This window comes from Ictidomys tridecemlineatus, chromosome 12 (assembly GCF_052094955.1).
Source record: "Ictidomys tridecemlineatus isolate mIctTri1 chromosome 12, mIctTri1.hap1, whole genome shotgun sequence".
Classification (NCBI taxonomy): Eukaryota; Metazoa; Chordata; class Mammalia; order Rodentia; family Sciuridae; genus Ictidomys; species Ictidomys tridecemlineatus.
The window spans coordinates 113366816-113392458 of NC_135488.1; the positions used below are offsets into that span (position 1 = coordinate 113366816).

A 25643-nucleotide genomic window follows, 5' to 3' on the forward strand; every position below is an offset into this window, starting at 1 on the left:
TATAGTCATATATTCATTGCTATTTGCAGATATTATTTCATATATTGCTATCTTTTGATCTTTAATTCTGTTAGGTGGATCCTTATGAAGTGTTAATTGAGAAAGAAAGGATCTCTCAATAGTTGAAATAATCTGCAAAAGCAAATCAACAGTAAAAACATAGTACAATTGAAAAAGTAATTCAGATTATGACTGTGGTATTCATGTGTTTCTCTCTCTTTTTAACTAATATGCCATGCAACATTACACTTACATGTATGAAATGTTTTAATTTTGGGGGAAACTTGCCAAAGGGACTGACCTATTTTTATTTATTAATTTCATTACTCACATTTTCAAAAATATATTCACAAGAGTTGTTTAATCACTACCACTGCCTAATTCTAGAATGTTGTTGTTATCCTCAAAGGAAACTCTGAATCATTTGGCAGTTATTTCTCAATTCTCTCTGACCCAACCCTTGTCAACTACTAATGTCTCTATGGATTTACCTTTTCTGGATATTTCATATTTGCTAGTTAACTTTCCATTGCTGTGACAAATACCTGATAAAATTAACTTAAAAGGAGGAAAATTTTAATGCATCAAAGGTTTCAATCTATGGTCACTTGACTCTGTTTTTTTCTGGGCTTGTGATAAGGCAGAACATCATGATTGGGAGTGTGTTGTGGGGCAGAGCTGCTCACTTTATGGCAACCAGGAAGCAGAGACAGAAAGAGAATGGGTCTGGGGACCCTTAAGTAGGTCCCTACTGATTTATTTCCTCTAACTAGGCCCGTCTTCTTAAAAGTTCCTACTTCCTCCTGCCAGATAGCCCACTAAGCTATTCATCATTAGTGGATTAATGCATTGATGATATCAGAGCCCTCATGATCCAAGTACCTACCTGAAGCTCCTCCTTTAAACAGTGCTACATAGGGGATCAAGCCTTCAACACATGAGCCTTTGGGGGACATTTGAGACCCAAACCATAACATTACATAAATGGGATCATATGATATGGTATTTGTGACATCTTTAAACATTCATTCATATTATAACATACATTAGCACTTCGTTCCTTTCTGGCTGAGTTATGTACTGTTGTCTGGTTATACCACATTTTCTTCATTCATCACTTAATGGACATTTGAATTATTTTTATTTTGGGTTTTTTTTAGGTGATCTACCTTGCAGAGAAATTGATGGATCAGAGAGTGTACATATAATCAGTTTCAATGGATTATTTCAAATAGCTTTCCAAATCTCAGCTCTTATTTTTTAAGGACTATTCAGTATTTAATTGTACAAATGGTCCCATGATTTGTTGGTGTACTATGTTTGCTGAAAGTAACTCTTCATTTTTCTTACATAAATTATGCTGCCATATAACTCTTTGGTCCATCTATATTTCTTACATATATGTTTTTAGTGTGATTTTTAAAAATTCAACAGATGTATATTGGCACATTTAAAAATCTTATTCTTTTGCTGGTAGAGAGTACTTTTTATTCTTTAAACTGTTTATCTAGTTCTGTTTTTCTAAGGATACTAGTATTTTTCTAGTGTCCTTATTTTGTTGTAACTCTTTTTATGGTAAGCTCTTCCTTGCTTTCTTTTCCAGTTTTATCCCCCAAATGTGTACTCTAAGTACAATATTTTAGTTTTTGTCTTTTTTTTTTTTTTTTGCAGTGCTGGGGGAAATAAAATCTAGGATCTCAGACATGTAAGGCAAGCACTCTACTACTGAGCTAAATTTCCACCCAGTCTTTGGTATTTAAAAACTTTTTTTTTAATTGGTTGTTCAAAACATTACAAAGCTCTTGACATATCATATTTCATGCATTTGATTCAAGTGGTTTATGAACTCTCATTTTTACCCCGTATACAGATTGCAGAATCACATCGGTTACACTTCCGTGTTTTTACATATTGCCATACTAGTGACTGTTGTATTCTGCTATATTTTCTATCCTCTCCTATCCCTCCTCCCCTCCCCTCCCATCTTCTCTCTCTACTCCATCTACTGTAATTCATTTCTCTCCCTTGATTTTTTTTTTTCCCTTTAAAAAACTTTTTAAATTTAGGTATATCTTTTACCTTTTGTCTCTCAAGCTATAGTATTCCTGTTCTTTGATAGTTTTTTTGTCCCCAGGTTGAAAACCTGGATTTTGATAATTTTGTCCTTGTGATATAGTTCAACATGCTTCTCTCTCATTTGCATTTTTGTAAATTGATAGAGTAAAAGGTTTGATTGAATTCAGATTTTATTTTTAGGAGGCTATTTCATAGGCAGTATTTTTCTTTCAGGAAGCCAATGTGTGATTATCCTGTGTTATCATAACTATTTTTGATCAATGTATTGATCTTTTAAGGATTGTAAAATGGTGATGTTTCAATTTCATCATTCCTCCTTAATTGTAGTGATTGGAATGTTTCTATAAAGAAAGATATTCCCCCATTTACTAGTTGGTTACTCCATGATATAATTCACATTGGAAGGACAAAAACTTTATTATTTCCCTATATTTCCCAGTTTCCAAAAAGGAAGGACATAGTTTTCTTTTTATCTCTTAAGGGTGACCAGTTTCGGGGGGAAGGTGGAATCAGTTTGAATGCATGGACCTAAAAAATGTAGTTAATATATTTTAGTCCTCTGAACACCTTGTTTAAGCTTATGTTATGACACCTTTGGCCAGTGTAATCATATTTAAATTGGTTCCTGAGACCTTTTGACAGAGCCTTAGGTGGTTTCAATAGTTTGCTTTTCTGTCTGGTGAAACAGGGTGTTCCAGACTTATGAATTCTGCCCATGATATGGAATTAGCTGTGCTTGTCCATCTGTCTGTTGTATATAAATATTTCATGACTATTTCTTTAGAATAGGATCCTGGCAGAAGCTGGGTGCGGTGGTGTATGCCTGTAATCCCAGTGGCTCGGGAGGCTGAGACAGAATGGTGAGTTCAAAGCCAGCCTCAGCAAAAGCAAGCTGCTAAGCAAATCAGTGAGACCTTGTCCCTAAATAAAAATACAAAATGGGGTTGGAGATGTGGCTCAGTGGTTGAGTGCTCCCTGAGTTCAATCCTTGGTGCCCCTTTCCCACACACACACACACACACACACAAATAGGGTCCTAGCATTGGAATTTATGGGTCACATAGTATGCACCTTTGACATTTGATTGAAAGGACCAGATTACTTCGTAAACAAAGCAAGTTGTTTTATGTTTGTTGTTGTTGTTGTGTTACTGCGGATTGAACCCAGGGGTGCTTACCCACCAACATCCCTTTTTATTTTTTATTTTGAGACAAGAGTCTTTCTAAGTTGCTTAGGGCTTTGCTGAGTTGCTGAGATTGGCTTTGAATTTATGATCCTTCTACCTCAGCCTCCTTAGTCTCTGAAATTACAGGCATATGCCACTTGGCCTATCTAAAAATTTTTTTTAGTAAGCTTATATTACCACTAATTGCGTAAAAAGTTTTCTTCTACCACATTTTAAGCAAATACTAAATATTGTACTTGTTTTAAACTGTCAGTTGCTTGCTTGAAAAAAAAAGATGTTATTGTGTTCATTACATTGCCTTGTTACTTGCCAGATTCAGCATATTTACTATTATTAGTAACTTATACTCCTTACACATTGCATGTCACATTTTTCTAACATTAGAAAATTAACTTGTTTTTAATTCATTTGCTAATCTTACTAGATCCTAGGTATTAATCCTTTTTTGTATATGTTGGAAATACACTCTCTTCACTATTACTTGCCTGTTGCTTATGGAAGTTTTAAATTTAGATGTAGTAAAATCTGTAGATTTTACATTTCAATTGTTGAGCAATACCTTCCCCATGCCCAGGATTATAAAAATAATGTTCTATACTTTCTTTTCTTCTTCTTCTTCTTCTTCTTTTTTTTTTTTTTTTTTGGTACTGGGGATAGAACACAGGTGAACTTTAACACTGGGCTATGTACCCAAGCCCTTTTAATTTTGAGATAAGGTATATTCTTTAATTTTTTTATATTTTAATTTTTGGAGAGAAATCTATTTCTGTGTTATCAGAAAATAATTTTTATATGAAATATGATTTGTTGTTTTCTAAATGGTTAGCCAGTTTTTCCATCATCATTTATTGAAAAGTTCCTTTTCCACAAGAAATGAATGAAATAGTTTGTATGTTACAGATTAAATCACCATATGTACATGAATTTCTCTTTGAAGCTCTGTTTTATTACATCGATTTGTTAATTGTTCCTGTGCTAAAATCACATTATTTTAATTTCTGTAGTTTTTCAAATAGTTTGATATCTGATAGGATAAGTCTCTTCTTAATGTTTTACTTTAAAAATACTTTTCCAGAAGGCTGCAGGTGGCTTAGTGGTATAGCACTTGCCAAGCATGCATGAGGCCCTGGGTTTGATCCCCAGCACTGCCAAAGGGCGGGGGGATTTTTTTTTTCAGCAGCAATTTTTTCATACGCTTAACCATATCACTCTTTAGCAGGAATCCAGAAGAATAGATTGAATGGGAAAGCACTTCATATTTTTGGGTGGGGAGTCAAAAATTGAAATGCCTCCCATGTATTGCATATTGTAGAAGTAGGAAGTTTCCTTATTCACCCTTCATTTGCTGCTGTTTGACAATTTCCCTTCCCCATTAACATTTACTTACACCTCCCAAAACAACAAATAATATGTAACAATTCTTAAAAAATTTCTCTGTGAAGTTAGAATTACCTGAACAAAATGGATTTTGACTTACATTGTTTTAATTGGTACTTTTTTATTGCTTTGATTATTTTGGATTAGTCTTCTTTTAACAATATAGTATATATCTTCAGATAAAACCTGATCTTCAGTTAAGCCACAGTTTTTACCTTTCCAAGTAGGTTTAGAAGAATTTATACATAAGAAAGCTCTTTATTTTAATAAATAGTTATTACAAAATACACAATAAAATGACATTGGCTAATTGTTTCAAGGTAGTGTTGAACAATAGTTCTTTTCCCCCCCATCCTTGTCCTTTTTTATTGTTTTAAATTTTATTTGGGTTTACTGCTCAGGTCTTTCTGATATTTAAAGCTTTCTAAGATGGGTAAATGATTAGGCCTGGTCAGGACTTTCCTAGATTAACATTGTTAAAGTATTTAAAATGTTTCCTTCAGTGTCTTTTAAGATTTACTGTTGTTGTTTATCTGTGATTATAATTCACTAAAAGTAAAAAGACTTTAAAGTAGTATAAATTCTAAAGTAAATGCTATCTAGTATAATGTGATATTTTCTTAATAGGCTATTAAATTTTATTAATAATATTTTGTTAAGAAATTTTTTATCTGTATGCATAAAGGAGACTGGACATTTAATTTTTAAAACAATGGATCATGGTGCTTTTCATATCAGAGCAAAACTACTCAAATAGACGTAGTTGGGAAACACACCTTTTTTTTTTAATTTTTAGTTGTAGATGGACACAGTATCTTTATTTATTTTTATGTGATGCTGAGTATCGAACCCAGTGCCTCACATGTGTGAAGCAGGTGCTCTACCGCTGAGCTACAGCCTCAGCCCCAACAAACCATTTTTTTCCCTGTTCTTTTTGGTACCGTTTATATAAAATTTTATATAAAATGTAGACTGTTCATTCCCTAAATGTTCTTTTTGGAACAGTCTATATAAAATGTAGACTGTTCATTCCCTAAGGTTTGATTGAACTTGTTTGTGAAGAAAAAAATGTAAATATATTTAATATTGTCAGTTTTAGGATTTTTTTTGGGGGGGGGTGGGGACTGGGGATTGAACCCAGGGGCACTTAACCCCTGAGCCACATCCCCAGCCTGTTTTATATTTTATTTAGAGATAAGATTTTCCTGAGTTGCTTAGAGTCTTGCTAAGTTGTTGAGATTGGCTTTGAACCTCCTGCCTCCGCCTCCTGAGTCCTGGGATTATAGGCGTACACCGCCATGCCTGGCCATTTTTAGTTTAAAAACTTATTATGATAGGTTTGAGGACATAGCTGAATGATAGAGTGCTTGCCTAGTCCTTGGGTTTAATCCCTTTCATCGTGAAAAAAAAAAATTATAAATTTTAAACATTTCTTAAAGTAGAAACATTTCTTCTACCAGGAATTGGCAAATATTTTTGTAAGAGGCCAGATGGCAAATATTTTAGGCTTTGCAGCCCAAGAGGCAAGATCGAAGACATTATATGAATTCTTCTACAATTAGAAAACAAAGTTTTATAGATTTTTTTTAATTCAAGAAATAATAATAAATATAATTTTAAAAAATAGAGGTACACTAATGATTAGAATGGAATTTTTTCCTGGGAATGAGAACGTTTCCTTAATTGAGGTTCATATTTGGTGTTTTTTGTCATCAAAATTGATTGTATATGTTCATTGTTAAGGTTTACGTATAAGAAGGTTTTATGCATTTGTCTTTGAAAATATCTTTTCATCAGGGTGTGGTGGCACATACCTGTAATCCCAGAGATTTGGGAGGCTGAGGTAGGAGGATCACAAGTTTGACACCAGGCTTGACAACTTAGCAAGAACCTGTCTCAAAATAAAAAATTAAAAAAAAAAAATAGGGCTTGGGACATGGCTTTAGTAGTAAAGTTCCTCTGGGTTCAGTCCCCATTACCAAAAAAAGAAAAGTCTTTTCATAACCACCATGTGGTTATTTTTTATACTAGGTTTTATTCCAAAGACACTTTTGTAGAAAAATATTTTTTTCATTGTAGATGGACACAATGCCTTTATTTATTTTTATGTGGTGCTGAGAATCAAACCCAGTGCCTCACACATGCTAGGCGAATCATACTGAGTCACCACTGAACAACAATCCCAGCCCTTCTTGATTTACAGAAAAATTGAGCAGATAATATAAGAGTTCACATCTACCCCCTGTGTAGTTAGTTGCCTTTGTCCTCTAATAAATGTATAAACCAGTAATGGTACATTATTATTTACTAAGGACTATAATTTATTCAGATTTTCTTACTTTTTAACTAATGTGCTTTTTCTGTTCCAGTACCCATCCAGAATAACCATGTTACTTTTAGTTATCATATCTTACTCAGCCTCTTAGCTGTGACAGTCTCTCATACATTTCTTATTTTTGATGACCTTGATAGTTTTGAAGAGTATTTGTCAGGTATATTGTAGGGAGTGAATATTTCTCTATTTAAATTTGTCTGATGTTTTTCTTATTATTTAGATTAAATGTATATGTTTTTGAAGGAACACAATAATAAAGTATCACATCCCTAGCCCTATTTTGTATTTTATTTATTTAAAGACTAGGGTCTCATTGAGGTTTTTAGTGCCTTGCTAAGTTGCTGAGTCTGGCTTTTGAACTCGAAATCCTCCTGTCTCAGCCTCCGGAGCAGCTGGGATTATAGGCATGTGTCACTGCACTCGATTGAGCATGTGATTTTGATTAAACATATTTGTCACTTGAAGAAGACATTTTTAGAATTCTTTTAAATACCTTTCTTGATCTCTGCCATTTGGCAAGGTCATTACATTACAGATCAAGCACTTCTATTTGTACTAGTCTGAGCTCAGAAAGTGCATCAGTGGATTTTAAACAGGAATGGAGATGTTGTTTTTAACTTTTGATAACAGGAAAAGTATATAAAGCAGTTTGAGGTTAATTACCATCAAAATGACTATATACAGTATAAGTTTTATGGATAAGCATAATTTTAGGTCATGTTGTGAAACCTTATTAGTTTGTAGCAAAGACTAATTTCCAACACTTTTTAGTGTTGGATACAGTGGTTGTTCAAATTTCAGTCTCAATTCAGTCTCAACTCTGAGCTCAAATAATTGCAGTAAAATTTCACCACTGCTATATGGAATTGAGGATATTCACTTCTAATTTTGACAAAAATTTATAAAACTGATGAAGTCCAGGAGAGCAATTGACACCATTCATTTATTAACAAGAGACTTAAATTTTTCCATTGGGTGCCTATTAATAAATATTACAGACTTTAAACATCTTACATTATCACAGACTTTTTAAATTTGTCCAACTAAATCTTTTTCTGTGCCACATATATTTTTATCACCATCTGTTCAGGTGGTATTGAATCAGTGTTTTCTTAGATTCTTTGAAAATATTCTTTCTGTGCAGACTATTCAGAGGTGCAAATTATTTACTCCAGCATTTGCCCTGATTCCTCAAATAAACACTAACTACTGCATAGTATCTATCAGTAACCTCTGTGTCTCCTCAAGAGTCAAGGAAAACCACTCAAATTCTTTGCCTTATTTTTAAACTGACTTGATACTGCTCTCGGTATCCTTAAATCTTTTAAAGGAACTATTGACTAATAGTTCTTAAGACAGTTTTCTCTAGATATTTTTCTTTGTGCAGTCAAACACAATTTAATTAATTAATCATTCGTAGATGGCTTTCCCTGCTTGCTGTTGGATTTGACAAATTTAAAACATTTTCTCATAATTCATTTTACTCTTTTAATTTTAAAGTAGTAAATTAAATACTTTTGTTCTTCTACCGGTTTTTTTCTCTTCTCCATTCTTCTCCAGAGATTGCTGCTGTCCTGAAATTAGTATTTCTCCTTGTACCATCTCCCTTTCTCTCTTCCTCCTCTACTAGCTTTTTAATTTCTATTGTGATTGACTGATTCAGAGTTTTGATTTCTTGAGTCTTTTTGTACTTTATGTGACTGTATCTGTCTTTCACTTTTCTATTAAATAAGCTTGCAAATTATGTAAATTATCTTAACAATTTTTTTGGTTCTGTTTACAAAATATGCGCAATCAGAACAGGTTTTTTTAATAAAGCTTTTCTGCTTTTTTTTTTTCATTTTTCTTCCCTTTCATTTTCTTTAGTTTTCTAGTTTCTTTAGTTATCTGCCTAACTTACTGTCAGTTTTTGATTTCCAGTTCAAATACCTCTTTTTGCTTAAATATTGAAAAGGGAAAAGATAATGAGAAATATATGTAAACTCATTTGAAGTTATAAATTTCCCTTTGAGCTGTACTTTAATCTTATTACAACTTAAAAAAAAAAAAAGCTTTGTGAGATTAATTCACAGAAGTGCATCAAACAAATGTCAGAGTGGCTTTTCACAAAAATAAATACCTGAGTCTTAACTGCCATGTCCAGAAACACACATTTCCAGCACCCAGAAGTCCAGAGTGTTCTCTTCCGGTTACCACCTCCACTTGTCCTCCTGGGAGCCACTCTTCTTGTTCCTACCAGTTTGCCCCCTAATTTAACCAGCCACAGTAGCTGTACTTTCTCTGTTCATTGAACTTTATATCAGTGAAATCATCGAATAGATCTTTTTTGGTTCAGCTCCACATATATCATTTTCCGTCAATGTTACAGTATATTAATTGCATTGCTATATTTTATTCTACTCCATGCATATGTCATAATTTGGTTGTTTATTTTCAAAATTTTGTTTACTAAAATAATGTAATCATCCATATTCTTATGGCTTATTTCTGTTAGGTATATTCCTAGAATGGCATTCCTAAACGCTTACCATTAATCTTAGTCTGTGAGGCCAAGTATTCTTCAGTATGTTTGTGGCAATTTCAGTTTTAAGTTTCCTTTGCCACATTCTTTTGTCAACCCTTTTGATAACTCTTTTGGTCTCGTCCATTTTAAAATTGTTTGTCATTTTATACATGAGACATGGCATAACACAGTGGTTTAAGTTTCCCTTTCACTAATAAAATAAAAAGCCTTTTAATATTTGAATGTCCTCTTGTGGGAAATGCCATTTAAGTCTCTTGCTTGTTTTCTCATTAGGACATATGTCACTTAAGAAAAATTTTTTTAGTAGAAATTCTTATTTATTTTGGGTATGAATCCTTTACTGTGTATGTGTTAAAAATATCATCTCCCTAACTGTGACTTTTTTCTATGGGGAGGGTTTGCAGTCAGACTTATAGAAAGGCTGAAAGTTTGAAGGAACTGTTTTTCTGAAGCATTCATACTTAGGTTGCTGACTTCCTACTTCATCATCCTTTCTCAGGCTGCTATAACACATTCCCATTGACTAGGTGGCTTCAACAACAACAGCAACAAGAAACATTCATTTTTTGCAGTTCTGCAGACTGAAAGTCCAGGACGGTCTGGTTCTTGGTGAAGCCCTCTTCCTAATTACAGACAGCTACCCTACCCTGTCTTTGAGTCTTTACTTGGCAGAGAGTAGAGAAGGAAGCAAACTTTTTTTTTTTTTTTTAATATTAAGAGCACTAGTCTTGTTATGAGGCTTCCACTCACAATGTAATTACCTCCCAAAGGCTCCATCTCTACCCACATACCATCACATTGGGATTTAGGGTTTCGGCATATACATTTGGGGGACTGAACATAAACATTCAGTCCATGGCACTCTCAATACTTTACTGTTATTTCCAATAAGCATGGACAGTCTCCTTTATAGCCACAACATTCCTTGAAATGAGGAAATTAACATTGGTACATTAACAATTAATACTCAGATCTCACTCAAATTTACCACTTGTCTCAATAATGTCTTTCCTAGAAGAATCTGATTCCAAATTACATCGCATGTATTTTCTTTCAGTTTTGAACATTTTCTGTCTTCCCTCAACTCATCTCTTTTGGGCTCTATATGCCCCACTAGACTGCCACTTACCTGGGTGCCCTTCTCACCACTTGAGCCTTGATAGTTGATATCCATGGCAGCCATCCTTATGGACAAATGCTCCTCCTTCCCCTTTTGAGTTCTGATACCTTATGAGTAGCTTGCCATTGGCTCCTTTTATAGTGTATTTTTATAAATAGAAATATAATTTTTAATGCAGTACAGTGCAATTTAATAAAACTTTTATGATTAAAGGTATTTTATATTCATTTAAGAAATTATTTTCCTATCATGACGATATTCTGATACATTTTTTGGCTTTTTATGTTTTGCCTACTGGTCTGTCATGTCTGAGTCCTTTAAGACTATTAAATAGAATATCGTAAAGTAGGTAGTTTACAAACAACATAAATTTCTCAAAGTTCTAGAGACTGGGAGGTCCACAATCAAGGAATTGGCAGAATTGATCATGGATCAGGGCCCATTTTCTCATAGATGGCATGTTCCTGCTGTTTTCTCACAAAAGAAGCCTGAAAGGGGTCATTGAGCTCCCTGGGGGTATTTTATAGGGGAAGGAGAACTAATCTCCTTCCTTAGAGCTGAATTCTCAGGACCTAATCACCACCCAGAGGGCCCTCCTCCTAAAACCATAACTTTTTAAGATGCTGGTCTTATGATATTGTTAAGGTATTACCATACCTTAGTGTTAGGATTGCATATGATTTGTGAGCAATACAGACTTTCAGACTGTAGCACCTGGAACCAATTTTTTAAGAGGATGTTGTTACTTGGTTAAATTTAATTTGTTTTCATGTGGCTATCCAGTTGTTCCAACATCAAATATTGAACCACCCTCCTCTCACTGGTATGCATTGCCTCCTTGTGTTGCAATTCAATTGTCCAGATGTGTATGGGTCTATTTTGGGGTTTTCTTTTTCATTCATTTGTTTTGTCTAGTTCTGCCTCCACCAGTACCATAGTGTTTTAATTAACTTGTTTAACTTACTTAGTATTGATAGAATTTTTCTTTTTTAAATAGTGCTAGGGATCATACTCACGGACTCCTTTGTGCCAGGCAAACATTCTACCACTTAGTTACATTTCCAGCCCATGGTTGAGCTTCTTTAAATTATGGGTTTATAGATTTCATCAAATTTGGGAACATTTGGGCCATCATTTCTTCAAATATTTTTTTCTCTCTCCTGAAACTTCTGCCCTATGGCCCCCTTTTGAGACTGGTTAAACATATATGATCTGCTTGATTTTGTTCCATGATAACTAATTCTTTTTCCTTCCATGCTTCATTTTGAATAGTTACATTTTGTTTCTCAAGTCACTGATTGTTTCTCATCTTTTTTCTTTTACTCACAAATTGTTTTGAGATTTTGTAATGTAACGTAATATGTAATGTAATGTAACATAATGTAATGTAGTATCAATGGCTCATTCCTGGTAATTACTGATTAGTAGTACTTCATTGTAAGGCTAAATGACAATTTGTTTATTCCTTTAGTTGTTGATGGACATTTAGTTGACTCCAGCTTTGTTCCCTTATATATAAAGCAATATTGTTAACTTACTTGTGGGTCGACCTGACTTTTTGAAGGATTGTTTTTAAGCTGTATTAGGGTAGATTTAGAATTGCCTTTACTCTGATGGAAAATATGTGATTCTTTTCTGTTGTTCTAGTAGCCATGTTTTCCATCTTAACATGTATATTTAAGTTTTTTAGAATAATTTTATTAAACTTATTGAGGCACAATTTGATACCATAAAATTCACTTAAGTAAACTATTCAGTTTTTTTTTTTTTAATTTTAGAGTGGTACAACTATCACTACAATCTGGTTATAGAACATTTCTACCTTCTCAAATGATTTTATGCCCGTTTACCCTATTACCCGCTCATCCCAGGCAACCTTTTCTAGACATATACCATCTAGATGTTTTAAATGAATAGAATTGTAAATACGCTACCTTTTGCAACTGATATCTTTAGTATACTTTTCATTGTTATTGTTGTTCTTTTATTGTTATTGTTGTTTAGTACTGAGGATTGAATCTAGAGGTGCTTTGCAACTGAGCTACATTCCCAGCACTTTTTACTTTTTATTTTGAGATGGAGTCTCAGTAAGTTGCTGAGGCCCTTGTTAAGTTGCTGAGGCTGGCCTTGAACTTGCATTTCTCCTGCCTCAGCCTACAGAGTAGCTGGGATTATAGGCATGCACCACTGTGCCCACCTAGTCCATCATTTTTAAATTTAGCCTCACATAAAGTCTTAGTACATGTGTAAAGTCTTTGCAGAATATAATATGAGTGACTTCTTGGCCAATTCCCAGGAAAGTCCTCATTTCCCTTGAAAATCTCGTGAGCACAGTCTGCATTCCTGCGGGCATTCTGGTCTTCTGAGGTCCCACCAGAATCACCATAAAGCTCCTTTTACAACATTCTAAAGCTTTTCCAGTCTGTATCTCTAAACTTGTGAAAATTCCTCCCACAACCAGCTCCAAAGATTTTTTAAAAATATTTTTTAGATGTTGATGAACCTTTATTTTATTCATTTATTTATATGCAGTGCTGAGAATCAAACCCTCACACATGCTAGGCAAGTACTCTTACCACTGAGCCACAACTCCAGTCCTCCAAAGATTTTTTAACCACACGGTCAGGTTAGTCACATTAGTGACCCTAGTTCTGAGTACCAATTTCTGTTGTCATTTTTTGTGTTTCTGTGACCAGAACATCTAACAAGAACAACTTACAGGAGGAAATTTTTATTTTGGGGCTCATGGTTTTAGAGGTCTCAACCCGTAGAGGGCTGATTTCATTGCTTCGGGCCCAAGGTGAGGCAACACATGATGGGGTAAGGACCCTGTGGGTAAGCTGCTGAGCTCAAGGCAAGGTCAGGCAAGGTTGGAGAGAGAGGATGAGGAAGGAATCCCATGGAAGAAGCAATTTTCCAGGGCATACCCCCAGTGATCCACCTTCTCTAGCTGCACCTTGCCTTCTTGTAGTCACCACCCAGTTCACTCAAACTAGGATGGGTTAACTGGGTTACAGCTCTCAAAATCCAATCATTTCACCTCCAAACATTGCTACATTAACAGGATCTTTTGGGGGACACCTCATATCCAAACCATAACACTCTTTTACCACTAAACTGCCTCTGTCACCTTTGTCAGAAAATCTTAATTAACCATAAATTATAGGGATTTACTTCTGGACTGTTTTGTTTTATTGGTCTATATGTTGATTCTTACATCAGTACTAATACTGTCTTTATTACTGTAGTTTTGTAGTGAGTTTTGAAATTGGAAACTGTAAGTCCTCCTATTTAGTTCTGACTCAGGATTGTTTTGGCTTTTCTGGGTTCTGTGTATTTCCAGGTAAATTTTAGGATTAGCTTTCTGGGATTGGGGGGAACCCTAGGATTTAGATAGGGAATACATTGATCAATTTGGGGATAATTGTTATTTTGATAATATTGAGACTTCTAATCCATGAACATGGGATATCTCTCCATTTATTTACATCTTTCCTTCAACCATTTGGAGTAAAACACATTATACACAGCTATAGACACACACACACACACACACACACACTTTTTCTCAATTCAGTAAGCAGCATTATAATACTTTTTCATCTCTTCTTTCCCTACATCCCACTGACTTCCATTTAAAAATTACTGTGACTTAGTAAGATTTTCTATACTCTTTATGTTGCCCTTTCCTATGCCTCCCATAATCATTTTCTTGGGTTTATTCTTCATTTTGTCAAACTATCCTTAGACAGTTCTTTTAGAAATGATTTGTCACATACGAAATTTTATTTTGCCATCTCATTTGTTTTCTAGCCTGCCATAATGTAACATAAAAATTATTTTCCCTCAAAACTTTGAAAATATAGCTGTGCTGTCTTTTGTATTTAGTATGTTGAATGAGAGATTTGTTGTTGATGGTATTTATTTTGTATTTCTGCATATAAGGCATCTTTTTGGTAACTTTGGATATTTCTTTTTGGTTATTTGAAAATTCAACACTAGCTGTCTAAGGTCTTTATTTAAAGTCAAAACTATCAGTTTAGTTTTTAAATTAATACATATCTAGAAAATTTTTACTTTCTTTTTTTTTATTTTTAGAACTTTTAGATGTGTGTTGAACTGTTGCTAACCTTGATCTATATTTTACCTCTTAATATTTCAGTGTGTTCAGAGAAAGCTTCTTTGCTCAGTTTTCTGGGTCTGTAATTTGTTCTTAATTCTTTGGCTTCAGGATTTTTTCTTTCATATCAGCCTACTATTTAACTGATGCAACATCTGTTACACTTTTGTGGTTATTGATCTTGCAGGCTTAAAGCTGTCCTTAGTTTGTCTCACCAAGTATTTTCTTGAAGATTAATTTTGTTTTAATTACTTTGCTTCTTTTTCATGATGCTAATTTTTCTCAAATGTTGATTCTTAGTTTTTTTTTCTCTCTTCTCTTTTTGTAAGTAGAATTCTTTTCTGTCAGCATTGCTTGTTTCCTGAGGGGGTTGGACATGTTATTTGGTGGGATATATAGATAACTTTTGAATTTGTGGTTTTTCTGTCCCTTCTGGGGACCAGCAGTAACCTTGTACCACTCCTTAGATAACAGTGCTACTTGCTGCTTATCATGAACAAGAGAATGGGGAAGGGAAGAGAAGAGCTAGCTAATCCTGTTCCAAGTATGGCCACTAGTTTGTCCCTGGGAATGAGGCTTGCTCCTTCTCATATCTGTTGAATCTGGTAACTTTTAGATGTTTCTAAATTGCTTCTATTTTCTCAGCTCTCTTCTAAATGAAGTGTGTGCAGTAGTTTGTTTAATTTTCAGAAAGCTGGTTTTAAACTGTAGTGAATTATTTTATCATTCCTTTGCATTTTATATTCCTCATTCCTATTCTGTGTCTATTTTTAAACGTTTCTACTTAGTTTCTTGTATTATATTTTCCAAGAGAGAAATTGTGCATTATTTTGTGCATATTTTGTAGTATGCTTTATATAGTATCCATATAAAAATTTTGTTGGCTACTGTTTTTCCACTGGACATGTCCAAGTCTAAAATAAGAGTTAATAAATTTTAACTCTATTTTATATTTAATAGTTTTTGGATTTTTTTTTCTATTTATGGTTTTGGTTTTTAGGCTTAAAAACTTTTTTTTTTCCTTTCCTTTTGTTTTCCAGCTCTTTTGTGCCTTTCAAGATGATAGATATCTGTACATGGTAATGGAATACATGCCTGGTGGAGACCTTGTAAACCTTATGAGTAATTATGATGTGCCTGAAAAGTGGGCCAAATTTTACACTGCTGAAGTTGTTCTTGCTCTGGACGCAATACACTCCATGGGTTTAATACACAGAGATGTGAAGCCTGACAACATGCTTTTGGATAAACATGGACATCTAAAATTAGCAGATTTTGGCACATGTATGAAGATGGATGAAGTAAGTAAGCAAGTTTTTTAAAAAAGCAAGTTTTTTGGGAAACAGAAGGTATTGTAATACCTCATCAGGATGCCACCACACCCAGCAGGTCTTTATAGTTTTAAATAAAGATAAATTTAGTTTTGCTTATTGTGTAACAAACAAGACAAAACAAAACAAAACCAAATTAAAATACTTCCTTTACTAATAATTCATCTAGATTTTTTAGAATATAAGAGAAATAAAAACTCAGTTATCTTCCCCATAGAATATCAACAAGCATTTGTTACCAATCAAAACTGGTTCATATGTATAGTGACCTAGATGTAGGCTGAGGACACATACTCTAAATTAAGGCATGTGAGTATTTCTCCAACCCATTGTTATTTCTGTGTTTTTGTTTTAGGAAAGGAGATAAGGAAAGAAATTTTATGTTACTACCTTCTTCTACCTACCCCTCTACATTAACCATATAGAATAAATTTGGGGACATCAACCGTTATGATACTTTACCTATTGAACAATCCATATTATGAAGATAGATTCAGTGACATTTGATTTATTTTTGCATTTCTTTGCTGGATATAAAAGATAAGACTTCTAAGTGTTAGTACATATTGATAGCAAGTGTGTATATTATCTTTGGTATGGTTTTCATAACCTTTCAATATGCTCATATAGCTAATTTTTTTCCTGTTATTTATCTAGCAAAGACATATATTTGGAAGTAAATTTCTTCTTTACCTCTTCAGTTATTTATGCTAACCAGGTGATACTTTTATTGATTATCTTACCTTTATAAGTATTCATCTTTTCTCAAAATCAGCCCAGATTTTAGTTCATCTAGAAAGTTCTCCTTGATAATCCTAATCTAACTGATTATTCTTTTAATGTTATATTCAAAATTTATTCTATATTTCTAGGCCATTTCTGTTTTAGTTTAAGCTAAAACTTAACATCCATCTTAACATTTTGTTGTGCTTTACAGAATCTGTTACTGTGTCCTATAACCATTTATTAATATTTAATAGGGGGAGTTTTTGATTGCTCCCAAAGCTCCCTTTTATGGCATTTACCATAAAATAGTATGAAATGATTAATAGTGAAAATTAATCTATAATGAAAATCAAATACGAAATAGTTTTCTGATAGAATGCTAAACCTTTCTGTGTCTGGGATATATAATCTATGATATTTATGTACTGCACTTCCATGAGTGTATTCTGATTTTAATTAAATCAAAATCTTTTGTGGATGGGGCAGGATGCAGGAAAATAAATCATACAATGTTTATAGAGGAAGGTTAAAGGTACTTTGCAAAATAGAAAGATGTTACCAGGCACAGTGGTGCACAACTGGAATTCTAGCACCTGGGGAGGCAGAAATAGGAGGGTTGCAATTTTGGGGCAGCCAGAGCTATTTAGCAAGATGTTGTCTCAAAATAAAAAGGGCTGTGATGTAGCTAAGTGGTAGTGAGCATGACGTGTAAGTCCCTGAGTTCAGTCCCTAGTATACAAAAGAAAAAAATTGGTATAGAGTACTAGAGTATGGGGAACAGGAGAAATATGGTATTTACAAAATAATTATACAAGCATGCAAGCAAATACTGAAATAAGCTATTGAAATATCTTAAATTGTTTAAAAACAAAATGTGGCTTAATTTTATTTATATATTTTTTTAATTCACATAAAGAAAGTCATGTTAATTATACCCCTTGGCTTATAGTTTAGTGTCATGAGAAGTCTACACATGTTCCCATTTTATTTTTATTACACTTTTCTTCTTTCAGTTTCTAGTTTGCCTTTACTCTCCCTATAAACAACCAATGTAATGTGTTTACCATATGCTTTTTGAGTATTAGTACTATATAAATATACTTAGTTTGTATAAATAGTACTAGAATTGGTATCATTTTGTTTACTTCTGTCACTTAGCCTTGTTTTTATAACTATCCCTGATTAATATAAGTGAGTTCATTGCTTCTTTTTTTTTCCCTTTGGTATCAGGGATTGAACTTAGGGACACTCAACAACTGAGCCCTATTTTGTATTTTATTGAGAGACAGGGTCTCACTGAGTTGCTAAGCATCTTGATGTTGCTGAGCCATCTTTGAACTCATGATCCTCCTGATTTAGCCTCCTGAGCCACTCGGATTACAGGCATGCACCACCACACCTGGCTAGTTCATTGCCTCCTACTGCTGCATTCCATGGTATCTTATCAGTTTGTGTTATTCCCCTGGCATTGTTCCCTAGGTCATCCCCAACTCCCTCTCATCAACAAAACAAGTGTTTCTCTGAGTATAAACTTAGAAGTGATATTACCATACCAGAGGACTCATTAATAAAATATTGTCTGATCTCCTTAAAGCTATAAATGTTCATAGCCTGTTCCTAGTAGTGCATGACAGATCTTGTCTCTTCATATCCTCAGGAACTTTTTCCATTATTCAGCTAAGGTTACCATTTCCATTGGTATAAAGTAGTGTCTTTTAAAAATTGTGTTTGTTTCTTTTTAAAATTTTATTTATTTTTATGTGGTGTTGAGGATCGAACCCAGTGCCTCACATGCTAGGCAAGTGCTCTACCCCTCAGCCACAGCCCTAGGCCCCTAAATTGTGTTTCTTAACAACTTATGATGACAAACCTCTTTATATACTTGTCATTGACTTCTCTTTTGTGAATCACCCGTGTATCTTTTGACTCTTTTAAAACTGACTTCTTGCTGACAGAACCTGTTGTGATCCAGAAAACTTGAGATAATTTATAATCTAGCCTTTTGGAGAATAAATTTGTCATCCTTTATCTATAAGAAGACCAGATGCTCAGATCATTCTTCAGTTATGTTGGTTTTCTATAAAACATTATGTCATGATTAAAGGCAAAAATAAAACACAACTGTGAGATTATAATTTAGGAGGACTAAAGTAAGTTGGTTCTATCACAATTAAGAGTTGGTATTTCTCTGATTTCTGACATAGATAAATAAATAAAGGGTTAATCACCATTTCCTGGATACCACTCTGTTATTCTCTCTCTGAGAAAAAAAAAGAAAAAACTTACTTAGCGCTTGGGGTGTAGCTCAGTGGTAAGACCCTTGCCTAGAATGCATAAGCTCCTGAGTTTAGCACCCCCACAGCACTGCAAAACACACACACACACACACACACGCGCACACACACACACACGCACACACACACACACACACACACACGCACACACACACACACACACACCCTCTCCCTCTACCTGGATGTGAGAGTCATATTGTATATTGCATGTGGAGGTTTCTAACAGCTGAGAACAATTGTTTTAAATGACTTACATTAATTGGATGTGTTGGCCTCATTCGTTGTCTGTCCTCCCTTTCAAAACCATTACCACCTTTTATGACATGTTCTAATGTGTACCATTTGATTAAGTTGCTGTATTTTTTCTTTTTTTTAAGTCTATTAATATAATGAATTGTGTTTATTGATCTCCATATATTGAACCAACTTTGCATCCCTGGAATAAATCCCACTTGATCGTGGTGCACTATCTTCTTGATATAAATTACTTTATGTTTTAAAAAGCTAATTAATAAATTGTTCATGTCTTAACTCTTCTACAAGTGACATCAATTTTTAAAATATAGGTGTGGCTACTCATGTTTCTGGGGAAAAAAACCTTCTTTTTTCTGAAAAATGTATATTAAAAAACGAACAGAAATTGGAGTAATTGCTGAATTATTGGAGCAGTGCAGGTAGATTATTCAGAAGCTATTCCTCTTTGTAACCAGAGCTCTGATGAAAACAATAGGTGATAACCCAGCAGGGGGACTGGGATAATCCAGGCAGGCAGCTTTGTGTGGCTGTGGGTACTATAGCAGTGGAAGTGGAAGTGGATTCTAAGCCATTTGGACTACTGTGCACGGCATAACAGGTGTATTTCTCTGAAAAGAATGCAAGTGCTCATTTTTAAAATTTTAAAATTAAAAAAAAAAAAGTTAAAACAGACTGAAAAGCCCCTGCCTATTCAACAGTTCACCTAAGGCTTTTAATGCTTCTGATGAACTCCACATACAATGTTTCTTTTCCACCTTCATGGGAAGCATTTTGAATGGTTTCTGAGACCAGCTCCTTAATATCTCTGATTGGCCAATTTATGTTTTCATAAACTCTCTTGTTTTATGAAATTTTGTCAGTTATAAACACCAGATATACATAGCAAATAAACATTTAGTCAGATGCATTTAAAATAATTTTGAGGAACCTTCTTGAAAATCTTGCTCTCTAGCTTAAAACCCTTCAGTAGATTTCTGACACCTGCTGAATAAAGTCTCCACTCCATAGCTTGTCTCTGAAACCTCTTATGATGACATGGCCCTGCCTACTTTCACCTTCTTTCTGTATCAGCACAGAGTTCAAGAGTTACCATACAGTTCTTTTTTTTTTCTGTGACATTATTTCCTGATTCCTAGTCTTCATATATGCTGTTTAATAGTCTGCCTGGAAAATTCCTGAAACTTGGACCAGAGTTTGCTACCTTGTAAAGCTTGTTAGGTTGGTTCCACATGTTGGTTCCTTTTTAGAGCATTATCCTTTTCTTTCTGTTCGTTTTGTTTTTGACACTACAAAACATATAAGACTTGACTTACAAGTCAAGTCTGCCTCAGCCCTGGAATCAGCCACTTCTTTATATTCTCATTTCTTTTATTAGAGAAGAGAGTTTTAAGTCAGTGTTTAGGGGCCCACATGCTCATTGCTCCTGGAGTATCATCACTTCTAGGCTGTCAGTACACAAAACTGGTACATAGGTGTTACATACACTTGATGTGCTAAATCACATTCCCACGTGTGTTTATACTTAATTTTGCAGCTCTGTTTGTGCATAATATATTGTGGTTCATATAGACACCTTTGACTCATGTCCAATACCACAGGATTCAGTCTAGTCTTCTTTCTTTTTTGTAATTTCTTAGATATCAAAAAACTGCTGAGCTGGGGGGTTCCTGGCTAAGTGGTAGAGCGCTCGACTGGCATACATGAGGCACTGGGTTTGATCCTTGGCACCACATAAAAATAAAGTAAATGTTCTGTGTTCATCTACAACTAAAGAAAAAATATTAAAAAAGAAAAAAAACTGTGCTGGGTTTTTTGGGGATGTGGATGTGGCTCAGTGGTTGAGTACCCCTGAGTTCAATCCCCAGTGGCTCACACTTATAATCCCAATAGCTCAGGAGGCTGAGGCAGGTGGATTTTGAATCTAGAGCCGTCTCAGCATCTTAGTGAGGCCCCAGGAAACTCGGTGAGACCCTGTCTCTAAATAAAATACAAAAAAGGTCTGGGGATGTGCCTCAGTGGATAAGTGCCCGAGTTCAATCCTCGATACCAAAATACAAAAACACCTGGTTCACATTATCTGTCGTGTATTTTCTTCTACAACCCTAGTATACACCTAAAATTATTTCATAACTGCCAAACCCAACTGTTGTAGCTAACAGATTTGCTAACATTGTTATGTATTTCTTTTGTTTTTAGCCTTAGAGTCTCCTATTAAAACGATGTTTTCTTTGGGAGGCTGAGACAGGAGGATCATGAGTTCAAAGACAGCCTCAGCAAAAGTGAGGTGCTAAGCAATTCAGTGAGACCTGTCTCTAAATAAAATAAAATAAAATAAAATGGGCTAGGGATGTGGCTCAGTGGTTGAGTGCCCCTGAGTTCAATCCCCAGTACTACCACCCCTCCCCAATGATGTTTTCCAGAGTTACTTGGGGCTGCTCTTCCAGTTCCCATACAGTGAAGTTATGTGATTCATTTATAAAACAGGTTCAGTTTTTACAGTTTTGTATGAGAATTTTTCCCTGATTTTAAGAATTAAAGCTGTATAAGATGTATGCTCAGAGTAGAGTCCCTTGCTCTTTTTCCTTATTACCTTATTCCTATTACTCCTTCTTTCTACCCCTTTCCCACATACTCCCTGCAGGTATAAATCAATCTCTTTAGTTTCTGATTTATCCTTCCCATATTTCTTTTAAGAATCTGAGACTTGTCATAAATGTACATTCCATATCCATATAATTTGAGAACTTTTCTCATGTGATAGTTCCTAAATATCTTTTTCAAATATTTATTTTAAAAACCTTAATGTGTTAGCCAAATATTCTGGGGGTAGAACATTAATTTTCCAAAAGGAGAGTGCTATTTGCATAGTTTACTCAAAAGTGTTTATTCTGCAGGCAGGTAGTTATTGAAACTGATATTCAACTTTCCCTTCTGACCTTCATCACATGGAATTTTCCATTTAACTGATTTGAACTTTATGAACATGCTTTATATAAGGTCATTCTTGTTCTTTTTTAAAATGCTCTTTTTCTTTTCAAGCCATAATATATCTCCATTCCTTTAAAACCTAAATTTTCCATCTGTCGCAGTCTAACTTTATATCATTTCTTTCTTATATCTTGCCCTTTCTCTCCTGCTTTTGAATCTTTAGGCTAAATAGACGTGTGTGTGTGTGTGTGTGTGTGTGTGTGTGTGTGTGTGTGTGTGTGTGTGTTTAGTAAGAGTTTAGCTCTGAAGTCTCATATTTTAAATTCTAATTTCTATGAAGCCGTGCAAGTTCAGAGGTTCTCTTTAACCTAATAAGTCCCTATTAAATTTTTCTGCAAAGTATAAACTATAGGATAGTCCTTGGTAAAAATGAATTGTATTGGCTTCCATAATCCAGACATTTTTATGCATTTCATAATACATTTCAATTCCCTGTACCCAAAGCCATGTTGGCAGTGAAGCTCTGTTACTGGCAGTGTGTAGTCACTCTCTACCTAAGAGTAAACAAATAAGTTTCATTGATATTTCTGTATATTCACAATGGTCTCTTTCTCTGCTGTTTGTAGACAGGCATGGTACATTGTGATACAGCAGTTGGAACACCTGATTATATATCACCCGAGGTTCTGAAATCACAAGGGGGTGATGGTTATTATGGGAGAGAATGTGATTGGTGGTCTGTTGGTGTTTTCCTTTTTGAGATGCTAGTAGGTGAGTAAATATTTTAAGTTCTTTTTTCAAAACTCTTTCATAACACTGTAGTCAAGGATTTGGAAATATAAGGGAATGGCATGTGTCTTAGGGAAGACTGAAATTTCTGGAAATTTTGATTTAGTAGTAAATAAAATGAACCTGGCACAGTGATTAAGTGGAATAAGTAGAGCATGAAAGGAATTAAAAGTATGTTGTTAGAAAATATTTCTTCAGTAGACCCTTTTGAGTTAAGAAAATGGTAGAGCAAGAACAAGTTTACAGCTACTCAATTCTAAGGTTTTTGGGGGATAATTGTATTTGTTTCAGTGTTTCAAATATAAGATTTTACTGTTGGTTATAACAAACAATAACAGAACTAGAAGTAACTTTTTTTCCTATGGTGCTGGGAATTGAACCCAGGGCCTTATGCATACTAAGCCAGTCTACCACTGAGCTACAACCTCAGCACTAACAGTACTTATTGGTTTTTGTAGATTTGTTTTGTATTGATTTTGTGAAATGTATTCCTTTTATTTACTACTTGTATTTTTTTATTTGTAATTCAGTGGAATGAAATTTTTTTGATATTTCAGATTTAGAAAATTCAAGCGAATTCAGTCATTTCTTTCACTTTGACCAAATCAAAATTTGAAAATCTTAAGTGTTTCAAAACTTTTTTTTATGTGTCATAGACTTTATTTCTAACATTTTCTATTCCTAAGCACTGGGGTCACAAAAATATCTTCTGGATGAGGACAATTATGATTGCTTTACTTGTCTTGGGATGAGGGAAAATATAACTAAGATTTAATTACATTTAGTACTTTTGTAAGTACGATAAGGCTAATAACATTACATGGAGTTTTTTGGATAATCTTATTTGTTATAAATATTTTAAACATAAGGCTGATAGAAATATGTTTTTGGAATTACAAAATTTATTTTCTAGATGAGAACCCTAAAAGAAATTGATAGTATAAAATCTATAAGAGTATGATTATTGCTTAAAAAATTAGAAATGTTTAGTAAATCCCAAATTTAAATGAATACTATGGAGCTTTTTTGTGGTATAAATTGTCTTGTTTTAGTGATGATCCAATATATATGTGTCATTGATCTTCTTATACTTGGTTTCATATTATAGTATGACCTACTTTGTTTGGGGCCTTTGTTTTGTGGTATAAATTGTCTTGTTTTAGTGATGATCCAATATATATGTGTCATTGATCTTCTTATACTTGGTTTCATATTGTAGTATGACCTACTTTGTTTGGGACCTTTGTTGTTGTAATAAGTCTCTTTTTACATACCATCTGGTACCAGTAGCTGTCTGTTCTCCCACCTCCGGTATGTGATCTGATGAAGCATGAAGATGTATCTTGCAGTCTTTTGAAAGTAGAATATATTCTCTTACTTGCTTTGCCTCTTCCAGGGCTTTAGAAAATAGGTGCCTTTGAACAAGTAAATTGGCTCATTTGAATAGACCATTTAGATTTCCACTACTATTTTCAAGTCTGAGAACTAAATTAGAGTTTAATGGCAGTGATTTACAGTATTCTGAGCCTACTGCAGTGCTTGCAGTTAGTTGGCAGTGATCTTCATTTAGAAGATTCTACCACACTAGAAAAAATTACACTAGAAAATTCTTGAATTCAGTGCTCTGCACCCCAAACCCACCTTTGAATTCAAACAACAATCTGAATATACCTTTTGAAGTTTTGCATTGGCTGACTTAGAGAAGTTGGCCAGCACTCAAGTTACTTGGCCTATAGACATATGGGGCAGGGCCTTTACCTGCTGTGGCTTTTGATGGGTAGTGACCAGAATTGTTCCTTTAGGATTTTCTGTCTTTACACTTGCTTCAGGGGCTCTTTATGATAATCAGTAGTTGGCGACAACACTACGTTGGGAGATAATTTCTGACCCTTTCTGGCTCTAGCTATTTGTCATTTTAGGCAGGTCACATGCAGTCACTCTGGGCCCTGCTCCCTCTTATGTGGAAGAATAGAGACATGCTCTGACTCTCAGAGCAGCACTGTCCAGTTTGTCATGATAAAGACAGTTTACATCTACACCAGCCAGTGTGGTTGCCACTGAACTGTGGCTGATATATGTAACTAGGGGGCTGCATTTTTCATTTTTTTTTTTCAATTTTAGTTTAACTTTAAATTGCCACATATCACTAGTGGCTGCTATATTGTATAACAGCTCTAGAGACCCATCTCAAGATGCCAATCCAGCTCCGGCATCAAAATACTCTGGTCTCATCCCGCTTCAAGACCCTTTCTTTTCTTAAGTTAAGAACAAATTCTAGGCAGGCACAATGGCGCACACCTGTAGTCCCATCAGCTTGGTTGGCCGAGGCAGGAGGGATTTCGGGTTCAAAGTCAACCTCAGCAAAGGCAAGGTGCTGAGCAACTCAGTGAGAGCCTATCTCTAAATAAAATACAAAATAGGGCTGGGGAGTGTCCCTGAGTTCAATGATGCGTGAAGATGTATCTTGCAATCTTTTGAAAGTAGAATATATTCTCTTATTTGCTTTGCCTCTTCTTCTAGGGCTTTAGAAAATAGGTACCTTTGAACAAGTAAATTGAAAAACACAGAAAACACCAAATTTT

The 25643-nt window shown here is 34.5% G+C and overlaps 1 protein-coding gene across 1 annotated transcript in view; it reads left to right on the forward strand.

The window, feature by feature from the left end:
- Rock2 (Rho associated coiled-coil containing protein kinase 2) overlaps positions 1 to 25643 on the forward strand; it is a 135026-nt gene that overhangs the window by 70640 nt on the left and 38743 nt on the right. Inside the window, exons 5-6 of the mRNA XM_005327366.5 lie at positions 15779 to 16039; positions 22899 to 23043. Coding sequence (XP_005327423.2) covers positions 15779 to 16039; positions 22899 to 23043 — 406 coding nt within the window. The remainder of the gene's footprint in view (positions 1 to 15778; positions 16040 to 22898; positions 23044 to 25643) is intronic.